We start from the raw sequence: 23188 nt of genomic DNA on the forward strand, positions 1-23188 counted from the left end.
TCTCAGCCCCCCCCCCCCGCCCCCGAAATGGGAGACACGAGAAACGTCCCTGAGGCACACCAAGCAGCTAGTTGGTACCTGATGCCCACTGGTACCTGCTCCCCTCCACTCTGTCCCTGACTGGGACTTACTTTGGCCTCTAAGTCCCCACAGCTCTGCCCTTTTGCTCCTCACCTGTGTTCCCAGGTCTGCATATCTGCGTGTGGTGGGAACCCAGAAATGCTTACTGTCAGCCTGCAGTGTCCTTGGAGAACTGATTGACTGGGTTTCTCGTCCCCTGTTTGAGCGCCCCTGACTCTTTTCCCTCTTATTCCACTTTCTTCTCTCTCCCTGACTGATGCCTCACCTGAATGAGGCTCAGATACTTCAAGACTACACTAAGGATAAGATTAGCTAACCAAACAATTCAAACAAACAGCTAAGAGTAGCCTTTCCATATAAAAAGTAGGTTGCTTGAGGTTTTATGAGACTTTTGTTAGCGTGAAAACCAGCTTTTTAAATCAATGGAAGTATCTAGAAAGTTCATCCACTAATGAAAAGTATAGTCAGCTCTATATTAAGGGAAATGGTTATGGAGAGGAATAAAGAAGGGAGGCAGGAGATGACAGCAGTGTCTGCCGTAGCCAGACCTGAAGAGTATTCTCAGGCTGGATCCTCTAGGCTGGTGCGCCCCTGTCTCTGACAGTTTTGCCCTACAAATTCCCACTATTTGAAACCCTAGTTTTTTATTTTTCTGAAAATTGGTATTTAATGCTTATGCTGATGTTTAGTTATTCTCAAACTCTACCCTCTTCTTTATTATCCCACTCCTCTGGGATAAAAATTAGAGCTTAACACGAGAGAATATTTAGACTCACTATGTACCAGATCCGTTGGAATCTGTTATCTCATTTAATCCTCACAAGAAAACCTCACACTTTTCTACCCTTTAGAGGTTATAGTTAGCCACAAGTAACATTATTACCCTCATTTTTCTACAGGGGGAAATTGAGGCTCAGAGGTGAAATAACTTACCTTAAAGTCCCACAGCAGTGCAGCCGTGAGAACAAGTCTCTTTCCGGCTTGACCTTCACCATAGTGCCATGCTGCTCCGACAGGGAGGCTTGGGAGAGTATTGTTGTTTGGGTCCATACCTACCCAGGGGAACCAGGCAGGGCATCTGCCGGGGGGGGGACTTGCTGGGCTTGTCCTCTGAGAGGCCCAAGCGTTTGACTACAGCTGTCATCTGGACTGCACCCCATTCAGATATTCGTTTGGATTCAACAGTTCTTATCAATGGCTTTTTAAATTTAATTTTCATTTCTATCAGAAATCCACGTACATGGTTTTAAAACTCAAATGTTACAAAAAAAACCTCAAATGTTACAAAGCAGCTCATTTCTAGTCTTAAATTGTTTCCCAGAAGCAAATCTTTTCAATTATTTTATTTTTCAGCTTTATTGAGATATAACTGACAAATACATTTTAAAGATAAAGTATTCAATATGATGATTTTTTTATATATAGTGAAAGGATCCCCCCACCACACACACACACACACACACACACACACACACACACACACGTTAATTAACACATCCAGCACCAAGCATACATTTGAATTTTACTCTCTTCACACATTTCAATTATACAATAGAATGTTCTATATTACATCCTTAGGCCTTATTCATTGCACAACTGAAAGTTTATACCCTTTACAAGCTCTATTTCCCCTACCCTCTAGCCCCTGGCAACCACTTTTCCACTCTGTTTCTGTGAGTTTGAGTTGTTGTTTTTTAGATTCCACATAGAGGTGATACTATGCAGCATTTGTCTTTCTCTGTTTGCCTTATTTCACTTAGCATAATGCCCTCCAGGTCCAACCCATTATTGCAAATGTAATATTTCTTTCTTTTGTAAGTGTGGGTATGGGGGGCGGGGGATTGTTGTTGTTTTTGTTAATCATGACCTAGTGGGAGGGGGGGAGGGAGAGGAAGAGAGGGAGAAAAGGGGGAGAGACAGAGAGAGAGAGATAGAGAGAGAGAAAGAAACATCAATGTGAGAGAGACACATCAATTGGTTACCTCCCGCATGTGCCCTGAATGGATCTGGAAACAAACCTGCCATTGTTTCCTACCATTGTAGTCAGAAAATATGCTTGCTTTGATTTCAGTTTTTTAAAATTTATTAAGACTTTTTTGCTTTGTGGCCTAACATATGATCTATCCTGAAGAATGTTCCAGGTGTGCCTGAGAACAATGTATATTCTATTCTTCTCAGATGCAATGTTCTGTATGTATTTGTTAGGTCCACTTGATATAACATACAGTTTAAGTTTAATGTTTCCTTATTAATTTTCTGTCTGGATGATCTATCCATTGTTATAAGTAAGGTATTGAAATCCTCTGTGCCCCACCCGCAATTGCTGTCTGTTTTTCCCTTCAGATCTGTTAATATTTGCTTTATATATTAAAGTGCTCTTATGTTGGGTGCATAAATATTTATGTGTTATATTTTCTTGATGAAGTGACACATTTGTCATTATACAATCATCTTTGTTGTCTCTTGTTACAGTCTTTGGCTTAAAATCTATTTTGTCTGATATAAGTATAGAACCCTGCTTTGTTTGGGTTCTATTTTCATAACATCTTTTTCGATCCCTTCATTTTTAGTCTGTGTCCTTAAAGCTGAAATGAGTCTCTTATAGGCAGCATATATTTGGGTCTTGGGTTTTTTGTCCACTAAACTACTCTATGTTTAACTAATCCATATACATTTAAAGTAATTAGATAATTTAATCCATATACATTTAAAGTAATTGTTAATAGGTATGGACTTACTATTGCTATTTTGTTCACTGTTTCTGGCTGTTTTGTAATTCTTTTGTTCCTATTTTTCTCTCTTGCTCTCTTTCTTTGTGATTTTATGATTTTCTGTAGTCTTTTGCATTTATTTTTCTCTTTATCTTTTATCTATCTACTATAGGTTATAACTTTGTGTTATCACAAGCCTTACCTAAAACATCTTCTACTTATAACAGTCTGTTTTAAGCTGATAATAACTTCAAATGCATACAAAAGCTCTACATTTTTGCACTCTCCTCTTCACATTTTGCTTTTGATGACACAGTTTAAATTTTTTTACATTGTGCATCCATTATCAAGTTATTGTGGTATAGTTACTTTTGATACTTTTTTCATCTTTGTATTAGTTATGTAACTTACCCACCAGATTACAACACTAGGATATTCTGAATTTTACTATATATTTACTTTTACCAAGTGAGTTATATATTTTCATGTTTTCCTCTCATTAATTTAGCATTGTTTAGTTTCAGCTTTAAAAACTCTCTTTATCACATCTTGTAAGGTTGGTGTAGCTTTTGTTTGGGAAATTCGTTCTCTTTCCTTCAATTCTGAAAGACAACTTTGCCAGGTAGCTTTTTTAGTTCAGGCACTTTGAATATATCATGTCACTCCCTTCTGACCTGAAAAGCTTCTGCTGAAAAATCTAATAGTCTTATGAGAGTTCCCTTGTACATAACAAGCTGTTTTCTCTTGCTGCTTTTAAGATTCCCTTCTTGTCTATAGCATTTGACAATTTAATAATAATGTTGTCTCAGTGTGGATCTCTTTGGATTATCTATATTTGGATATCTGGACTTCCTGGGTCTGGATGTCTCTTTCTTACCCCAGGTTAGGGAAGTTTTCAGTTATTATTTCTTTAAATATGCTTTTTGCCCCTTTCTCTCACCTCCTTCTGGAACCCCTATAATGCATATCATGATCTGCTTATGTTTCATATGTCCCTTAAGCTATCCTCTTTTTCTTTCTTTTTCCTTTTTACTCCTTTGATTGGATAAATTCTAGTGCCCTGTGAGGTTTGCTGATCCTTTCTTCTACTTGATTTAGTCTGCTGTTAAACTCCAATGATTTTTTTTTTCAGTTCAGTTACTGTATTCTTCAGCTATACGTTTTCTATTTTGTACTTTTTACTATTTTCTTTGTTGACATTCTCACTTTGTTCATGCATTGTTCTCCTGGTCTTAATAAACATCTTTACAATTGTTATTTTGAATATTCTATCTGGTAAATAACTTACGTTCATTTCATTAAGATCTGTTTCAGGAGATTTTTCTTGTGGTTCTGTTTTTGTTTTGTTTTGATTTTGGACCACATTCCTGTTTCTTCATTTTCTTTGATTCTCTTTGGTGATCTCTAAACATGAGATAAAACAGCCACCTCTCCTAGTCTTGATAGACTATTCTTATTATAAAAGTGAATCACTTAGATCAATCCAGCCAAGTTTCTAGTTGTCTCTCAAGCCTCTGAGAGTGTCCAAGCCACTTTCCTTGTTTCTATAGTGGCTTCAGGAGTTGAGGGTGTGCCAGAACCTGTCAGTGTCCCAAAAATGAGAATGGCAGTCAGCATGTAGATGCAGGCTGATTATAAACTGGACCCTCAGGTAGCAGCTGGGCAATTATGTAGTTAAACCCCTTCTAGGGAAACACTGGGAGATGGGTGTTTTTGCCTGCTTCCTCTCTGCTGGGCCCAGATATAGCTGTGGGGAGAAGGGAATACTCCTGCACCTGTTAAGAACTGCTTCATTTGATACAGTACTGAGGGGCTGAGGAATACAAGCCCCATTGGCTCTCAGAGCCAGGTAATCTGGGCGCCATCTCTTGGGCAGCAGCCACAAAAGCTGGAGTGCCAGCCATTTGCAAAAATTCCTTCCAGGGAAACACTAGTAACTTGGTTTTGTTGTTGGAGTGGGCTGAAGAGAGAGGGCAGGAAAGGTGTTTGCTGTTTCCGTCTCTGGGGAGGATTGCAGCCAGTCACTAGATGTGTGCTGAGGTTAGAAACCTCACCCTCAGGTAGAGTATGCGGGAGGTTTTGCCTCTTTCCTCTGCTCTAATCACTGTATGGGGGTGGGAGGTGAGTGCTCAATGCATTTGTGAATAACTGGGTTTTGTTTTGCTATATTCTTAAAGGTCTCATAGACACAATCCCCATTGGCTTTCAGAAATACCCATTTCTGAATGAGAGTCTTGGAAGTTGGGAAAAGTATCACAAATGTTGGCAAAATCCAGATGCTAGATTTGAGGTCCAAACCTTTTGCTCCTTAGGGAAAAGCCAGTAGTTGGGAGTCTGCTCCTGATTGTACAGCCCTGTGGCAGGGTGTTCTGTCAAGTGTCTCAGCCTTTGCTAGGCATTTTGATGTGGGTGGGTGTTCTGTCATTTGTCCAATGTGTAGGAGCTGTTCGGCTAGTTTCTGGATCACTTTCATTAGGAATTGCTCTGTGTGCAGTTATACATTTGATGTGTCTGTAGGAGGAGGGGAGCTCAGAAGCCTATGTCACCATCTTGGTCACCTCTGCAATTTCCAATTATTTTAGCTATTTCTTTTGTCAATTAAACCCATATTTCTAGACTGACCATTTCTCAGAATGATCAAATACTCAAGTCATCTATATGTTTCATGTACTTTTTTTATGGCAACATCTCCTGGAATTCCTCAACATCATCTTTTGGCTCTCTCCTATGTTGAATAACCTAACTTGTACATCTCCTGCCTCCCTTCTTTGTTTACGCCCTCACATTGTGGCACTTCTTCAGAAATACATCTTGGAAAAAAGCTTAAGGAAGATAATATTTTTTAGTCTTTGCATGTCTGAAAATATCCTTGTTTTACTCTAATAATACCATTTAGCTAGACATAGAGTTTAGGATACAATGAAGATTTTTGAAGACATTGTTCCATTGTTTTCTAACTTCCAGTGCTGCTAGGAAGTCAAATGTTATTCTGATTCTGGGTGCTTTGAAAGGACCTATTTTCTTCTCAGAAACTTAAAATCATTTCTTTACCCCCGTACTCTGAAATTCTGGAACATTTGCGCTTTGGAGGTTTTTTTTTTTTCTTTTTTCTGGGTGTACATTGGGCCTTTGTAATCTGCAAACCCATGTCTTTCAGTTCTGAGAAATTACATAATTTCCAGGATAATTTCCTACCCTCCTTTTCCCCTATCTCTTCTAGAACCCACTACTTAGGTATTGTATTCCCTGAAATAATCCTATTTTCTTATTTTCTCTCTTTTCATTTCTTTTTGTTCATGTATTTGTAAAACTTCCTTACCTTGATCTTCCAAATCTTCAAAGTATTATTTAAATAGCTTTATTGTGCTTTATAACTTTTTAATATAGCATGGAATGCTGTGTATAATCAATATTGACCTACAATGTCATAGATCTTGGGATATAATGTTCTTCTTGGGGGAAAAACTTTGCCACTTCAGTATTTTCTCTTTATATAGGGTTTAATCTGCCAAAAATATGTACCTTTTAGTCCCCATGCTATTAAATTTACTTTAAGATGATTTCTTCAAAACTTGTCAAGTACCACAAAATGTTGGCAAAAAAACAAAGTTTCTTAGGAGTATTTGTGGCCACGCTACAAATAGAGCTGAAGTATAAATAACTGCAAGATAAAAAGACAAGGAGATGGTTCCAGCAATCAGAGTTAGCCAGAGCACAGGGCTGTTGGCAGTGGCCTGGAATGTGGGATGCATTGCCCACTTGAATCAAAGTCCAGATGCCTGTGGTTTCTTTTTTCCATTATCAGTTCATCATACTGGTTTGTTTTTGTTTTAAGGTCATCAGGCTTCTGAGCAAGAATCTCATCTCTAGAAAATATTCCATGCCAAAACTCCCTATGTATGTGCAATTTATTTAAATGAGTGACATGTGGTTTCATATCGGCATTCTCTTATTGCAAATGATAAATGGCATCTTATATCAGTTGATTAGGTTACAAAATGCTTTGATGTGCAGTCTCAGTAAAAACCCAGTACATTTTTCTTTTACATATTATTATTTATTTCTGAAAGGAAGGGACAGGGAGAGAAACATCAATAACGAGAGAGAATCATTGATCGCCCTCTACTGGAGATCGAGCCCGCAACACGGCAAATTTTAATCTTCATTTCACAAAGGTTGTAAAAGCAGACAGCACAATGGTTAAGAGCCTATACAAATTTGAGACTCACCATACTATCAGCTGACTCAAATTGATTTTGTATCCAAAATACTTTCTGCATCCAAAACTCCTAGTTTTAGGCAAAAGCTAGCTTTACTATTTGAATTTCTTAAAAGGATGTGCTCTGCTTAAGTATTCTATGAATTACATTTCTCAGTTATTGCATAGCAATTTAATGCATACTTCTTAAGGATATAATCAAACATATAACTCCAAAAAGATCTGGGTTTATTTGGGTGTTTTTTTTATCCTCATGAGAGGATTTATTTACTGATGTAGAGAGAGGCAAAGAGAGGGAAAGAAAAAGATCCTTCTGTTGCCTCCCATATGCACCCTGGCCAGAGATTGAACCTGCAATCTGTTTTGGTGTATGCTCTGATGTTCCAACGGAGCCATCCACCAGACAGTTGTTTTGGTTTTTAACACAAAAGCTAAGAGCCTAGCCCATGTGAATCTGATTTGCAGAGACGAGAGAAGTCTGCCTTTGTGCCTATGCTCTTCAAGAGGTGACACTTCCGTGTCCCTATTCTGGAGACGATGTGGCTTCCTGTGGTCCACAGAAGACCTGAGTTCCAGGGAACACAACCAGGAAGTCCTTTAAAGACGTTTTTTCATGTGCATTTGTTTCCATAGCTTAGTCTAATAGTTTCCAAATGTCAATGGAAGGAGGATTCAGCTCAGGAACTTGTTATAAATTCTTACCTGGACCCCCTCAAAAGTTGGATTTGATAGGATGGAGCAACAAATCTGCATTTAAAACAAACTTTCCCCACAGCTCCTGCTATGCGATTCCAACACAGGTAGCACAAACCCCACAAAGAGAAGCACTGCCTAAGTCTAAGGCTTTGAGGGTTGGGCTAAAAGGAATAAAAAGGGCTCTCCCTATTTCTTTCCCCCAAGAAGTAGTTGAAACATCTAGCGAAATAAGAGGGTCCTTGTTGCTGGAATTGGCCTGGGTCCACCACATACCTCTTTCCTATATATCCATTACCAACTTGCCCAGTTATTTCTACTAACTTGGACTTCTTTAAACAGACAACTATTTTATTAACTTAACCCTGTTCTTATACAAAGCATTACACAAGCTGTTTAGAAAGTTAAGATTCAATATTTTGTTTTCCTTTCCTTGTGCTTCTAGAACATATGTCCATTCAAAACAGATTCAGGAAGGATGTTAGTATACAAGGGAATGTTGTCTCCCCCTGAAGAATATATTACAATTTTATTTTCATTTCCCCCCTACACAGCTATGAATTCCAGGTGAAACCAAAAAACCCACTTGGAGAAGGCCCACCCAGCACCACAGTGGCATTCAGTACTGAATCAGGTAATCACATCAACAGCAGTTCCCAACAAGGATGTAAAGGGCTACAATGTTTTGCAATAGGGAACTTGTTTGAAACCCAGCCAAACATTATGTATAGTTTCTTGAATTTCCAAAAAATCATCTATGGGACAAAACCAATTGTGGAAGATGCCCATAAGGAAAGACCACTTATGTTTTTCCTCATATATTTTTATGTAAGAAAAAAATTAGGTATATCAGTTTAAAAGAAAAGTGTTTAATCTATTCTCAAAAATCTAGTGAACTAATGGTCTTCTGTATGCCAGCAACAATGCCTAGAATCAAAATATCAGACATGCTGAGCCATACATCTAGAAAGGAAACTCATTTGATACGTTTGTTTTCTGATAAGTAGCTGTGAAATTCTCTTTTGTGAGCTTCTAAGCTCCAATTCCCTAATGAGATAAATATATACTCACAGCATCATTTGTATAATTTTACACCAACTGCAGTTCATGGCACGTTGGTGATTTATCATCAGTAATTTTTGTCTGAAACTAAGAGGAAGCTTTTAAGACGAAAGTGAAAGCTAGAACAGCAATGAAGATGTCTAACTACTCAAATCACAAATAAAAGCTACAGCTGACTATCTGGCAGATTTCCAATTGAGACCATTTCCAAAACAACACCCACATACTTTCCAATTCCATTTTAGAAAGAGTAAACTATTTTGTGAGTAAAATTTCTTTACTGTAAGCACCCACCTTCTTCACTGTACCACTGGAACACTGAGACCTACTTACTTAATAACTTCTGACTCTGTTGCTGTTTCTCCTCAGCGGATCCGAGAGTGAGCGAGCCAGTTTCTGGTAAGTACCGGTCTTGATGTGAACGTAACTGCATGCTTTTCTAAACTGATTCAACTACACAGACATGGCAGAATGTAAGTCATGATATCAATCAGGTGTGAATGAGTATCCAGAACACTCAGTTTCATCAAGAGTCTGATGTTTTGGGAACAAGTTGGATATTTTGAAGCTTGCTTTCACTCATGTACCAAATTTTCTGTGTAATAACTGTCAAGATATAATACCCTCATTTACACTTTTAAAACAAGTCACATTAGAGCAGCTGTTTAAATTGTATATGCTACAACACAAAACCTGCATTCTCTCAGGATGCTGTCTACATCTAGCACTGCAAAGGCTATTCAACACCTAAAAATACACTTCTACAACTTTATCACTATTGACAGGAACTTAAGTGGGGCCTTATGTGTTTAACTCCTATAATATTTTTGGCTCCAATATTTAGCATTGGAGAAAACCAGCTGTCAGCAAGTTGACAGTGAACTTTGCAAACTGTTTTTTGTTTGTTTGTTTTTTAAAGCTTTTAGGACAGCTCGTCAACACCAAAATCAGATACTAAACTCAAATCTTATGTTTTCCTTATGCAGGAGGAAGAGATGCCATCTGGACAGAAAGACCCTTTGATTCAGACTCTTACTCAGAATGTAAAGGCAAACAGTATGTCAAAAGGACTTGGTATAAAAAGTTTGTAGGGGTGCAGCTATGCAACTCTCTTAGATACAAGATTTATCTGAGCGACTCCCTCACAGGTAAGCAAGACTACCTGCTGTTTTGAGTCTTGACTATCAGGGAATGCTTTGCAGCATTCTGTAAAACTTGGTCTTTTCTTTGGACAGAAACTAAGGTATGATGTAAATACAAATATTCTTTTTGAACAAGAAATAGCGTAGAAAACAAGGATTTAAGACATGCTACTAGAAGGTAAACAATGAAAATGCAATTTGAACAGTGCTATCATGGCAAACTTGAATGTAAAGACACTAGCCACATTCAAGCTCAATTTTGTTACAGCCAACCAAGGATAAAAACCTTACTGATAATAAAATGAGTGTATCTAACAGTACTCATGGGAGGAATATGACAATCAAAATTTTAAGTCTGTTAACAAGATCAAGATTACAACAACTGGCTGGAAAGGCTATGTAACCCCTTGCTCCAGACCCAGCAGCTTATTTTCACTTCTCTACTCCTACAATAAAAATTTTAAACAAATAAGGCTTAGAAAGGTAGACATTTGTTCAATTATTCAATAGTATCTGCTTTATTCAGACATTGTTCTAGGTGTTAAGGACAAAACAGCAAACAAGACACAAGCAAGCCTTCTTGTAGCTTACAATCTAGTTGTAGTGCTTTGAAAACAAACTTAAAGAGTGGAACAAAACGGCTGAATGGAAGCTCCTTTAATTAGAAGTGCTAGGAAAAGCCTCTCTGAAAAGATAACACTGTGCCAGGAAGAAAACTACGAGAAGGCACCAACCAAGCAAAGATCTAGGGGAAAGCAAAGATAGAGGAAAGAGAAACTCAAAGGCCTGTGGCACAACATGCACAGCCAGTTCCACTGGTGTGGCTGAAGCTTAGTAAGAGGAAGACAAGGCAGGCAGGTGTGAACTCATGTGACACTTTGGGTTTTCTTCTGAGTACAACAGGAGTTTGCTGGAGAGATTCATGGGAGTAACATTACCTGAGTAGCATTTTTAAAACATGTAGGATATGAGAGGAAGGGAGGAAGAACAGAGGCAAAATGAAAAACAGGAATGTCAGCTGGGAGACCATTTCATAGTTCAGTCAAAGGGCGCTGATGGCTTGAACTAGGGGAAAGTACAAGATCAGGAAAGAATGATTATTTGGAACAATGTGATTATTTCAGAACTAGAGGCCTGGTGCATCTGTGCACCAGTGGGGTCCCTCAGCCTGGCCTGTGCCCTCTTGCAATCCAGGACCCCTTGGGGGATGTCAGACTGCCGGTTTTGGCCCTATCCTCACAGGCCAGGCAGCCAGGGAGGAGACAGGGCTGGGTGCTGCACAACTCCCGCTCATCCTGGCCCCACTGCACCCACCACCACAGCTCGGTAGCGAGCTGCCGGGGAGACAGGAGAGGCTCATGCCACCGCAGCTGCACTTGCCAGCCATGAGCCTGGCATCTGGCACTCCGCTCCCACTGTGGGAGTGCACTGACAACCAGGGGGCAGCTCCTGCGTTGAGCATCTGCCCCCTGGTGGTCAGTGCATGTCATACCAGCCAATTGTCCAGTTGCTTGGGCTTTTTTATATATAGATATAGATATAGATATAGATATAGACATAGGTATAGACATAGATATAGATATATAGTCTCATATCAAAGAAAGTAACATTTTTTGATCCTTTTAATTTTGGTTCTTCAGGAAAATTTTATAACATAGGCGATCAGAGAGGCCATGGAGAAGATCACTGCCAATTTGTGGACTCATTTTTAGATGGACGCACAGGACAGCAACTGACTTCTGAGCAGTTACCCACAAAAGAAGGTATGTTTTCTGAGCCTCCTCAAAAGCAAGACGGTTTTATAAATTGACCCAAAAAGAATTCAAGCTGAGGAAAGCAATCACTTTAAAATAATTCTATGCTAGAACTGTTATAATTATCTAGCTAGAAAGAAAGAAATTTTAAAAGACCTTACTTTAAAGTATAAAGACTTTAATGAAAGTTTCTCAACTTTCCTCCCAGCCCCTAAGACTCTATTCCTTAGGGCCAAGGAAAGCTATACACAAACATATATAAATGCGTTCTACTTTAAGGAAACCTGAATAAAAGAGCAATGTTTCCTAAACTTAAATCATTCATATAGTACCTTTATGTTTTTTGTCAATACTGAGCACATAGGCATTTTTTTATTCCCTTAAAAAAATTTAAGACAGACTACCACAAATGGAAAAACAGTACTAGTATCTGCTTTCATTATATAAGTTCAGTAAAAATAGAACAATTATGTTAAAAAATGAATAACCAAGGTAATGCTGAAGATACTTTAGCACTAAGCTGCTTAGTGAGGATTAAAAAGATGAAAATTAATTTACTTGTTGTCCAAGCAAGGCAGGAGAGTGTAAATTAAATGTCCATATTACTTGGGAATCACCAAGAACTTTGTTAGATACTTTAAATCATTTGACTAGTCTTTTCAGCAACACATTTTGTTCACTGGCATCATAGAAAAGATGCCTTAATAGGATCTGTGAACCCATGAACCAGAAGTTGAAACTGGTATCTCATAGGAATTGGATATAAACATACTATAAATTGTGTATATTTCTATATTTTACATTCACAGAGAAATTTCAAAATTTGTAATCATTTAGTATAGGGTCATTGAAGATTCCACGTAAGTTTAATTCTTAGAAATTTAGCAAGCTTGGTATTACCTTTCTTTTGTTTCTTAAGACAGTGGTAAGTAATATAGCACCATTACTCTGGTCAGTTCTTCACAGACCACCATGAGTCTGTAATGTGCAGAAAGTACACTTTCACATGAGACAGAGTGTAGATGTGCTCAGTGACACTCAGAAACACACAACCCTCTGACTCCTGCTCCTTTCCAGCTTTGTTTCCTAGACACTACCAACAGTCCCATGCTTTGTTAAGGAGTTACAGGTGCCCCTGATGTTTAGCCCCAGTTTCTACCTCAGGAAAGATACCATTTCTAAATGTCCATTTCTAAAATACTTCACTTCACCTAGAGTAACATTCAGCCATTCAATCTATGAGCAATGAAGGCAAATATATAACGTTGCAATTATTATAATGTACTTTCCCTTATAGGCTATTTCAGAGCAGTTCGCCAGGAACCTGTCCAATTTGGAGAAATCGGTGGTCACACCCAAATCAACTACGTTCAGTGGTATGAATGTGGGACCACAATTCCTGGAAAATGGTAGACGCTGCAATCGTGTTCACAAGTGCCTTGTTTCAACGTGGCAAAAAAATAATTGCAAACACTATGGTATTTGTCACATTCATTTAAAGCTGTTCTGTTTACTATGTATAAAAGTTTAAAATCTAATTGATAGCAATATTAGATGTTTTTATTAGAAAAATTGCTGAGAATATTTATCAGGTTTTAAAAAGTCATTTTAATAAAGCAAGATATTAACAGAGTAACATTTTTCTGGGGAAGCTGGCTCCCTATTCATGGTATTTTAAGAGATTTTTTGTATATTATTTATCACAATGTTGTAATGTTTTGAGATACTTTTATAACAAAATTAACATCAAGAACTAATATACTTTTTTAAAAATGTTTACTTTTATTAATGTGTATTCTTCCTACTGGTGAGTTAATTCCATAAATCTCTCTTTGGTTTAACTTATTAGATCAGATTAACTTCAGCATATATATCTGGGGGTAAAATTCACATGTTTATTTAAACTTCAGTTTTTTAGCAATAGCTGAATATCTTTTCTGAATGTTTAAATAAACATTCATGTGAATATACATTGCCTCAAATATTTTTAAATTATTAAAAAGGTTTAGTTTCAATAAGTAAATTTCATTTCAGCTAAAAATAGAATTGAGAATGACATATTGTTTCAAAAATACACACTTTTTCTTACTATACTCAATTATATATTACAATATCTGAATATACTTGGTCAAACTATTCCTTTAAGCAACTGTCTTTGTACTGTTTTTAATATAATTCTAAACAAGTTGTATGAAGAAACTGAATGTGAAGTCTGAGCTCAAAAAGATAACAGATGAGATCGCTACCATTTTACAGGATATTTACTACATTTTTACACATAAGACTTCTAGGAATGAATGTATCAGAAGATGTTTTCAGTCTAACTTAACCTGTACTGACTCAGACTCACTTTTATTTAAAAAGGTATTTTCCTCATTTGGAGAGGGAGGTGGGGATGCTGCATTGTTGGCCTCATTCTGAGAGGATCCTTTCAACATGCTTCAATTTTATCAATGCTACATTCTGTACTTTTCAAACAAGTAGAAACTGCAATAAAGAAATGTAGTGTTTTTTTAAGGCTGAGTTCTTTATTTTTGAATAGTTCATCTCTATAAGGAAAATTACATTTATTCAGGATCTACCAAAATCCCCTTGTATCTTATAATACTGTATCTGTTGTGTTTATGTATTATGCTAATTTTTTAAAATTTTTTATTACAAAGGGTATTACATATGTGTCCATTTTTTCCTCCCGCCCAAGACAGTCCCCTAGCCTCCCCTATCCCCCAGTGTCTTATGTCCATTGGTTATGCTTATATGCATGCATACAAGTGTGACATCAATTTTAAAGTTTCACTGTTTTAAGCCAATAGTTGTTAAATGCATTTCTTTCAAGTCAGGACAAAAATCAGTTTCTCTGAATAGAAACTGTTCTAAGTTAAACCACCTATACTTTATTTACAAAACATTAGTAAGGATTTGTTTCTCACCTTTTTCTCATGAATATATAATTTTAGTGATTAAATTAAACAAGACCGTTAATTGATTCAATCATCTTTATTAACCTATCAATGTTACATTTTATACATAATATCTAGTTGTCTTTTCAAAGAGATCTATTTTTAGTACATCATGTTAATAGTACAAAGCCAAATAAGATGGCTGAATTTCAACCTAGCATTTTAATAACCTCTGGACAAGGCAAGCTAGAAAGTCGATCACTTTACACACATAAGAGTAGTGTTCCAAAATTACTAGGAAGCTGCTACACTTTTAAGCAGGGGAGGAAAAAACTTTCATTTTGGTCTTTTTTTGTGTTCTAGCAAGTTATACTCTCAATTAACAGCAACAATGATATCATAAAAAATGCTCTGCTTTTTAAATTTCTGAACTTCAATACAAATTAAAATAAAATAATAGTATTGGAGTCTTTTGGGAGGCAAACAGCTACCAGCTACACTTCATCAATGTAACTGAGCTGCTTTATCGATAACCAGGTCCAGGTTGAGTATAGCCCTGACCAAAGGGAGGACGGTTACGTGCATAAGGGTTAGGCCCACTTGGAGGAGGGGTTATGGTACTTGCAGACTGAGTAAAACCTGGTCTTGGTTGATAGGCCCCGGCTTGGCTTGGAGCCATCCCAGGCTGTGAGGCAGGGGCCACAGTATAATTAGTAGGCTGAGAAGTTTGGGTAGCGTAAGTATGTGGAGGGTAATTGCTCGCCTGGTACTGCTGTGGCTGTTGAGCAGGCAGTTGTTGAGGCTGACCAGAAAAGGCAGCAGCTTGTGCTTGGGAAGTTGCTTGCTGGCCATATCCCTGGAACTGCTGAGGTTGCTGGGGTCCAGTCTGCTGACTATAGCCTGCTGAAAAGGCAAAATAAATAATGTATATACTATATTTTTCTGTTGATAAAAATTTTCCAGAGAAATAGCCTTTACTGTTATGGACCAAAAATGATGAGAAATTTAACAAACTTAATCCTAAGTATTTATATAACAAGTAAGGTAGTAGATTCTACCATGTAATCTTATTTCCAGACTAAATGACATCAAAAATTTTCTAAAAATTTTTTAAACCCACTCATCTTAAATTGAAACCTGTATACATATATTTCTTCACTACCAACTGCTTCTACACTATATAATCCCTGAATGCATAAATCTTAGTAAAGAGTAAATGCTCAAATGATAAAGCGCAGAATTAATGTAAAAACTAGTCATTAGTCTGGTTTTGAGGGAAGGCCTATTTAACAACAGTGCCAAATAAAAATACATTAGAGAATTAATACTTTTAAATGAAACAATGGTGCTACAAATAGATCTAATTGTGATGCTTTAACAGTTTAGTTAGTCACTCTATAAAAACTAAGCCATTTAAGAATAAACATTAAGTACCCATCTTCACAACCTTTAATATTTTCACTTTTTTAAGATTTGGTATCTGATTTTTTTTTTTTGCCTTTACAACTCAATATTATGATTTAGCAGTAATAACATAACACACAAAAAGCATACCATATTGCCCCACAAAAGCAAAATCTATATTCATTATTTACTAAGGATATAAATTATTTTAAAAGAAAAAGTCTGCTTCACTAAAAACTTTTATCTCTACCATGAAACACACCTGCAGCTACTTGCAATGAAACCTCTCCATTGACTGGAATCCTGTCAGCATTAAATACCAGATACATAAGAAAATTATTAAAATATGTACAACCCCGCATTTGAAAAAAAAGGATTGAATGAATTTGTGTATATTCTGAACTCACCTTGAACCTGGGTTCAAAATTTACTCATGAAAGAAACCTTTTTGACATAGTCCATGAATAAAACTGGAAAAAGGTCAGAGGGAAACTGGCAAACCAACAGTGTCAAAAATGGTCCAATGCTACCACCACCACTTAGTCTCCAAGCAGAGTATTCAGTTGACTATTCCCATATCTCCCAATCGAATTCAAATTAATAGTGGGATCAGAAATACAAAGACAATTTCAAAAAAGCTAAATTTTACTCAGAGTGGAGACCCTGACTAAAATCATTAATAGCAAGCTTAACTTTTAATAACTAAATCAAATATCTAATGCATTTTACTTATATTTTCTAAATACTGAACTAAAGTCAATTCATGTTCAAATCTTGAACGTCATACAGTTTCTCCTATCTTCTACATAAAACTTTTTAGCTTATTTTTTTACTATAAGATTATAAAGAAACAGACGGACTCAGCTTTTATACTGAAAAGGTCTGTTTAACTTAAGACTGAACAAAAAAACAAAACAAAAATTAAAACAAACAAATAAAAAAAAACCTGCCTTTTCATCCTGGCAAAAACGAACAACAAAATCTAAACTGGCTTTTTCACTAAGGAGTCTGGAAACAACTAGATCCTTAATTTTCTCTTAAGAGAGAGACTGACCCCTAAGGGCCTAAGATGCCATTTTCATTAGCAAACTAGCAGAGTCTTTGACTACGATGTGGCAATACTTCCAAATTATATGTATAGTTTCCCTCAAACCACCATCCCCTCCCTTAAAAAATGACTAACTTTGGTGAAGAAGCCAGAAATCATAAGAAATGAAAATTCTGTTTTGAACAAAGGAATAGTGGGGTCGTATGGTCCACAAAGTCTAAAATATTTACTATCTAGCCTTGTATGACAGAAAAGTCTGCCAACCCCTAGCTTGGTTTGAGAATGCAGAATGATACAGGGAAGTAATTAACTGGAAAGTCAAGTGCACTGGGTTCTTATCTAGCAACCCCACTGAATGGCTGTATGTGTTTCAATGCACCACAACCACTCCCAACCCTAGTTGCCTCATTTATAACATGGGTGGATGGGACAAAATCAGTGGTCCCAACCTTGCTGACTTTAGAATGACCTGCAATACTTTCAAAATATCAAAACCTGAGTCCCACAAACTAAATGAAACAAAATCTCTGGGAGGAGGGCCCGGGTACCTGTAATTTTCAAGAAAAGTTCTCCGGGTGCTTCTAAAACTTTGAGATTTCTACAAATTACATAATTTGTAACATTTTGATTTTTCTTTAATTTTAAGGATTTGCATCCTAAAAATAACCTTCCCTCAAATATCATAATCCAAATTTAAATTCATTCCACCTATTTTATACTAGTGGCCCGGTGCATGAAATTCATGCACTCGGAAGGGGTCCCCTAGCCTGGCCTGTGCCCTCTCACAGTGCGGGAGCCCCATGATCAATCGCCCCAAAGAGGTAGGCCCCCCACCCATCCGGGGCTCCTCGATGGCCCACTCCATCCATGCTTTTGTTCCGGCCCTCCGGTCCAGTTTAAGAACCCATTGTGGCCCTCGAGTCAAAGTTTGCCCACCCCTGTCCTACTGCTCACCTGCCTGCCTGACTGCCCTAACTGCTCTGCCTGCTGGCCTTCTCGCCCCTAACTGCCCCTCCCCCCAACAGCCTGATCATCCCCAACTGCCCTCCCCTCCTGATCACCCTTAACCACCTCTGCCTCAGCCCCACCACCATGGCTTGTCCAGAAGGTCTCCTGGTCTAATTAGCATATTACCCTTTTATTAGTATAGATAATTAAAAACTAGCAGCTACAGGTTAAATCACTATACTGCAAATTTAATCCAAATAAAAATTACTGTGTTAAGATATATCAAACTGCAATTAATGATACAATTTTGTAGTCTAGTTCAGGGACAGGCAAGTTTTTTCTATAAAGGCCTAGAGAGTAAATATTCTACATCTTATGGGCCTACTAGAGGCCTAGTGCACAAATTTGTGCACCAGTGGGGTCCCTTGGCCTGGCCTGTGGGATTGAGCCAAAACCAGCTCTCTGACATCCCCCAAGGGGTCCCAAATTGCAAGAGGGTACAGGCCAGGTCAAAGGAACCCACTAGTGCACGATCAAGGTCGGGGAGAGACATGAGGTTGGCCAGCCGGAGATGGACCACAGGAGGGCTCCAGGGCATGTCCGGCCCATCTTGCTCAGTCCCGATCAGCCGGACCCCAGCAGCAAGCTAACCTACCATCTGCCCCCTGGTGGTCAGTACACGTCATTGCGAGCGGTTGAGTGGCCTTAGCATATCATTAGCATATTACACTTTGATTGGTTGAATGGACAACCAGACAACCAGGCACTTAGCATATTATGCTTTTATTATATAGGATGATCTCTGTTGCAATTGCTCAATTCTGCCATTGTAATGCCAAAGCACCAATAGACAGTACAAAAATGAATGAGTGCAGATGTGTTCCAATAAAACTTTATTCACAAAAATAGGCAGCAAGCCATATTTGGCCTGTGGGTTATAGTTTGCTGACTCCTACTCTAGTTTTTACTACAAAACTCCATAAAATAGAAATTAGGCAAGATTCAGATAAACTGACTGTAGCTGAAATTTGACACTTAAATGTTTCATTGTAAAACAAACAGTTGAACATGAACTCTCTAGCAAATGTAAAAATTACCTGAATTGTTATAATCACTATGTTCAAACTATACTAAAGTGATTTATCATATTTAAGTATGGATAATCTTCAATGGTCAGATGATAAAATCTCCAGGATGTCTATTCAAAACAACTATATTTAATGTTCTTAACTGCCTGAATTAGGTTTTATACAATTCTATTTTTTTTTTTTTAACCTGTTTTTGGTATTCCTACATACTTTGGAGAGATTTAAAAACCTAAGTAGCTTAATCTGCTTATTTACAGGGCTGGGCAAAAGTAGGTTTATAGTTGTGAATACACAAAACAGAGTTAATAAAGCTATTATAATAATCATAACCTGCATGTCTTTTTCATACAAACCACGGTAAGCCTATTTTTCCCCCACCCTGTATTAAGATCACCTTTCCATGTATGAGGGAACTCTGAGTATTAATATTTTTACAAACACTAAGAGTATACTGGGATTATGAGTTACATTAATGAAGTGAAAAAAACCTTGCATTTTTGCAATCTAAGTTACCTAAGGGTAAGCTGATCACATCAGTAGGAGATAGCTTTGTATTAAAAACTTTTTTATACTATGAGTTATTACAGAATCATCTACTATGACTGTTTTACTTGCCCACTGAAAAACTGAAATGTTGATTTACAATAAAATATTTATACAAAATATTTTAAAATAAATAAAACAAATGTTATTTCCCTAATAAATAAATACTACCTGCTATGACAATGTATTACAAATCAAGGAATTAAAAGGAAAGGATTAATGTTTAGTGAGTATAGCAAGAGCTCAAAAACCATGAGCCAGACCTTCTGGACTCCTGCTCACCTGAATACTGAATGCCATACTGCTGTGCTGGCTGTGGTGGTGCCTGCGGCTGCTGAGCACCATAACCAGCCTGCTGTGGGTACTGCTGATATATCTGACCTAAAAAAGACAAGAAGAAGAGGCAGGTTTAACTCAGTAGAAAAACAATACTTTTAAGGCACATTTAATTCTCTGCTCATCCAAACACATAAACATACTGAGTAACAAAGACAGAGGAATGTTTGTTCCCCTTTAAATGTCAATGAATAGACATTTAACAATTTAATGAAAATTTAACAAGTGTTTTCAAACCCAACTACCAATAGGTATGTACTGCTAATGTTCAATAAAAATCAAGTGAGTCAAGAAATAAAAATCTAAGAGACACACATTAATAGCTCCCATATCTTTCCTAAAACTCTGTATTTGTCATCTAAAGGTTTGAACCTTTTTTTTGGTTACCATATGAATGGACTCTTTGGTAGCAAGGAATTATAGTACATGATATCTTTCATTCCAGACCTCAAAGACACCTTTGGCATTTTGACAACAGTTTGCTTTTCCATCATCTGAAGATCCTAGCCAATCACGTGGAATCTAATAAAGCCTAAATAGTTCCTCAATTAACTTTTTAATAATGGTAAACCTGGGGATGGTTTACCATTATTAAAAAGTGGTTAAACTTTTTTAATGGTTAAACCTGTTTAACACTGGGGATGTGTACTTGGAAATGAGAGTACTACTTATGTCAGTAGACTACAGTTACTACAGAGAAACCCTTCACACACTTATTACTTGTGATTTCCAAACAAGTTTTTCTTGATTCATGTCTTTATCATCTTTACTACTTTACAGTTGTTCTAATGGTCGATTTATCTCAATCTAACGCTTAGAGCTCTCATTCTAATATCTAGCTAGTACTTAAATCTTTAAAATTTCATGTTGACTAATTCTTTCAAAAATATTCAAACTATCTAATGTTGATCAAAAGACTGGAAGTAGCCTGGCTAGTGTGGCTCAATTGGGTGCACGTCATTCCATGCACCAAGAGTTCGCTGGTTCAATTACGGTCAGGGCACACGTGGGCTCTATCCCCATTGGGGGGGGGGGGGGGGGGGGGGATGCAGGAGACAGCTGATAGATGTTTCTCTCTCATCGATGTTTCTATCTCTCAGTCCCTCTCCCTTCCTCTCGCTCTAAAATCAATAAAAACATATTTTTTAAAATGACTATGGTAAAATAGCATACTTTCGGCAGAAAGAGACAACTACTAAAAAAAGTCAACGCAGCATCCAGTGCCACTTTAACTGTAACTGAAGTGCAGCAGGCAGCCAGCACTCATTTGCTTCTGTTGCTGAAAATACATCTTACCATCACATGGCACCTTTATACAAATAGTTAGAGCACCACCTAGTGTTTGTTTTCAAGGGAAATGTGTACTTTTAAAGGTCCTTTTATGTATGGGCAATTCACAGAACCAACATTTAAATATCTGAAAGGCACCCTAGAGATGAGTAACTACAATAATTCTCACACATTTATCCACAGGGAATATGTTCCAAATGGATACCTGAACCATGGAGAGTACCCAACATATATATGTATATGAAATGTTTTTTCTATACATAGCTATGCTATAGTATAATTTATAAACTAGGCACAATAACAGATTAATAATAACTAATAATAAAATAGAATATGACAATATACTGGAATGTAAGTTATGGGAATGGCTTTGGGGCCATTATTAAATAAAATAAGGGTTACTTGAACACAAAACACTGTGATAACATGACAGCAGGTTTAACCATATACAGTATGGGTATACTGAACAAAAGAATGACTCATATCCGCTGAAACTGGTTTGGCTCAGTGGATAGAGCATCGGCCTGCGGACTGAAGGGTCCCAGGTTCGATTCTGGTCAGGGGCATGTACCTTGGTTGCGGGCACATCCCCAGTGGGGGGTGTGCAGGAGGCAGCTGATCAATGTTTCTCTCTCATCGACGTTTCTGACTATCTATCTCCCTTCCTCTCTGTAAAAAATCAATAAAATATATTAAAAAAAAAAAAGAATGACTCATATCCTAGTATAAATGACTCAAAATTTCATCCTGCTACTCAGAACAGTGCATAATTTAAAAATTACAAGTCATTTATTTCTGCAATTTTCCATTTAATATTTCAGACCACAGTTGACTGCGGGTAACTCAAACTGCAGAAAGAAAACTATGGAAAAGGGGAAACTACTATACTTAGCCAATCTGCAGAGCTCCAAGAGTATAAACGAGGCACCTCAGTGCCTGCTGTCCTGAGCTTGTGGCACAACTCTTTTCCCTTAGATTGCCCATAAAAAAATGACAACAACCAGCACAATAGCTATCTGGTGTGAATGCCCTATATTGAATCATAAATGTATGTCATATAATACAGCTGCATTTATTGGTAACATCACAGATTAAGGTTGCATCTGATTGGTTAATTCTTGGTACCAGAAATCCTTATATGGGCACCTGATTTTTTTAAAAGTCACTTTGGAGCAAAAATAGTAGATATTTACTACCATTATAGTTTTTGTAAATAAATCAAAATTATACTTATTTTTTTGTCAGGTCAGCAAAAAATCTATTTCTCGGTGTGCTGAAGAATTGTAATAATTAGTTTATGTGTGCCATGAGATAGAAAAGATTGAAAAATCGCTGACATATGGCAATGACCCCCTTTTTATCATAATATTGTAATACTGAGCTTACAAGTTATATTTCATTCAGAATTAGGTTTTCTTTTAAAACTACTGGTTTAGTCCAATTTTCACAATTTACAGTGAGAGAATATCAAAACCCACAGAGTAAATTACAATCCAAGGACACATCATTTAAAGAAAAAATATTTGATTTTAAAATACACTTTTCTCCCTCAAAAGACATTATTAACAGAACTACCCTTAAGATAAATATGCTTTACTTCTATTTTAAAAATATTTTTAAATTACAAAAGTAATACACAGTTGCATAAGGGAGAAGGGAGAAGAAAGAAAGTAGCACCTAAATTAAAAGTATCATCTCAATGAGTCACCTCTGACCCCAGGGTCATCACTGACTGATATGAATCCTTCCAGATCTTTCACCTTGTGTTTTATTCACATAAATACTTTCTTAGGTTCTTTTTTCTTTTCAATAATCAGAAGCATACATAACATATTGTTCTGTTTTTTTTGTTGTTGTTGTTTTTTTTTCGTGTTTTTTTCGGGCACTCAGGCAAAGGGAGCCAGGCGCGCGAAGCCTTCCCTGCAATAAATCCCCAGCCCTTGGGCAGGGACCACAGGGCCGATCTGAC

At 37.2% G+C, this 23188-nt stretch overlaps 2 protein-coding genes across 7 annotated transcripts in view; one reads left to right on the forward strand and one right to left on the reverse strand.

Moving 5' to 3' along the window:
* Nucleotides 1-14179, forward strand: part of LOC102753636 (target of Nesh-SH3-like) — an 81268-nt gene extending 67089 nt beyond the window's left edge. Inside the window, exons 22-26 of the mRNA XM_015571052.1 lie at nucleotides 8259-8338; nucleotides 9136-9165; nucleotides 9753-9914; nucleotides 11549-11671; nucleotides 12960-14179. Of these exons, the coding sequence (XP_015426538.1) occupies nucleotides 8259-8338; nucleotides 9136-9165; nucleotides 9753-9914; nucleotides 11549-11671; nucleotides 12960-13075 (511 nt within the window). The 3' untranslated portion in view covers nucleotides 13076-14179. The remainder of the gene's footprint in view (nucleotides 1-8258; nucleotides 8339-9135; nucleotides 9166-9752; nucleotides 9915-11548; nucleotides 11672-12959) is intronic.
* Nucleotides 14180-14640: 461 nt separating this feature from the next.
* TFG (TRK-fused gene) overlaps nucleotides 14641-23188 on the reverse strand; it is a 29386-nt gene continuing 20838 nt past the window's right edge. For 2 of the 6 annotated variants that reach the window (XM_015571046.1, XM_015571047.1), the window contains exons 7-9: nucleotides 19876-19974; nucleotides 16229-16269; nucleotides 15086-15465 (exon numbers count right to left, since the gene is read on the reverse strand). In XM_015571046.1, the coding sequence (XP_015426532.1) occupies nucleotides 16235-16269; nucleotides 19876-19974 (134 nt within the window). In that variant the 3' untranslated portion in view covers nucleotides 15086-15465; nucleotides 16229-16234. Of the gene's footprint in view, nucleotides 15466-16228; nucleotides 16270-19875; nucleotides 19975-23188 lie in introns of all 6 variants that reach the window. The other 4 variants (XM_006774596.2, XM_015571045.1, XM_006774594.2 and 1 more) reach the window with 3 other exon arrangements.

This window comes from Myotis davidii, unplaced genomic scaffold, assembly GCF_000327345.1.
Source record: "Myotis davidii unplaced genomic scaffold, ASM32734v1 scaffold1628, whole genome shotgun sequence".
Lineage (NCBI taxonomy): Eukaryota > Metazoa > Chordata > Mammalia > Chiroptera > Vespertilionidae > Myotis > Myotis davidii.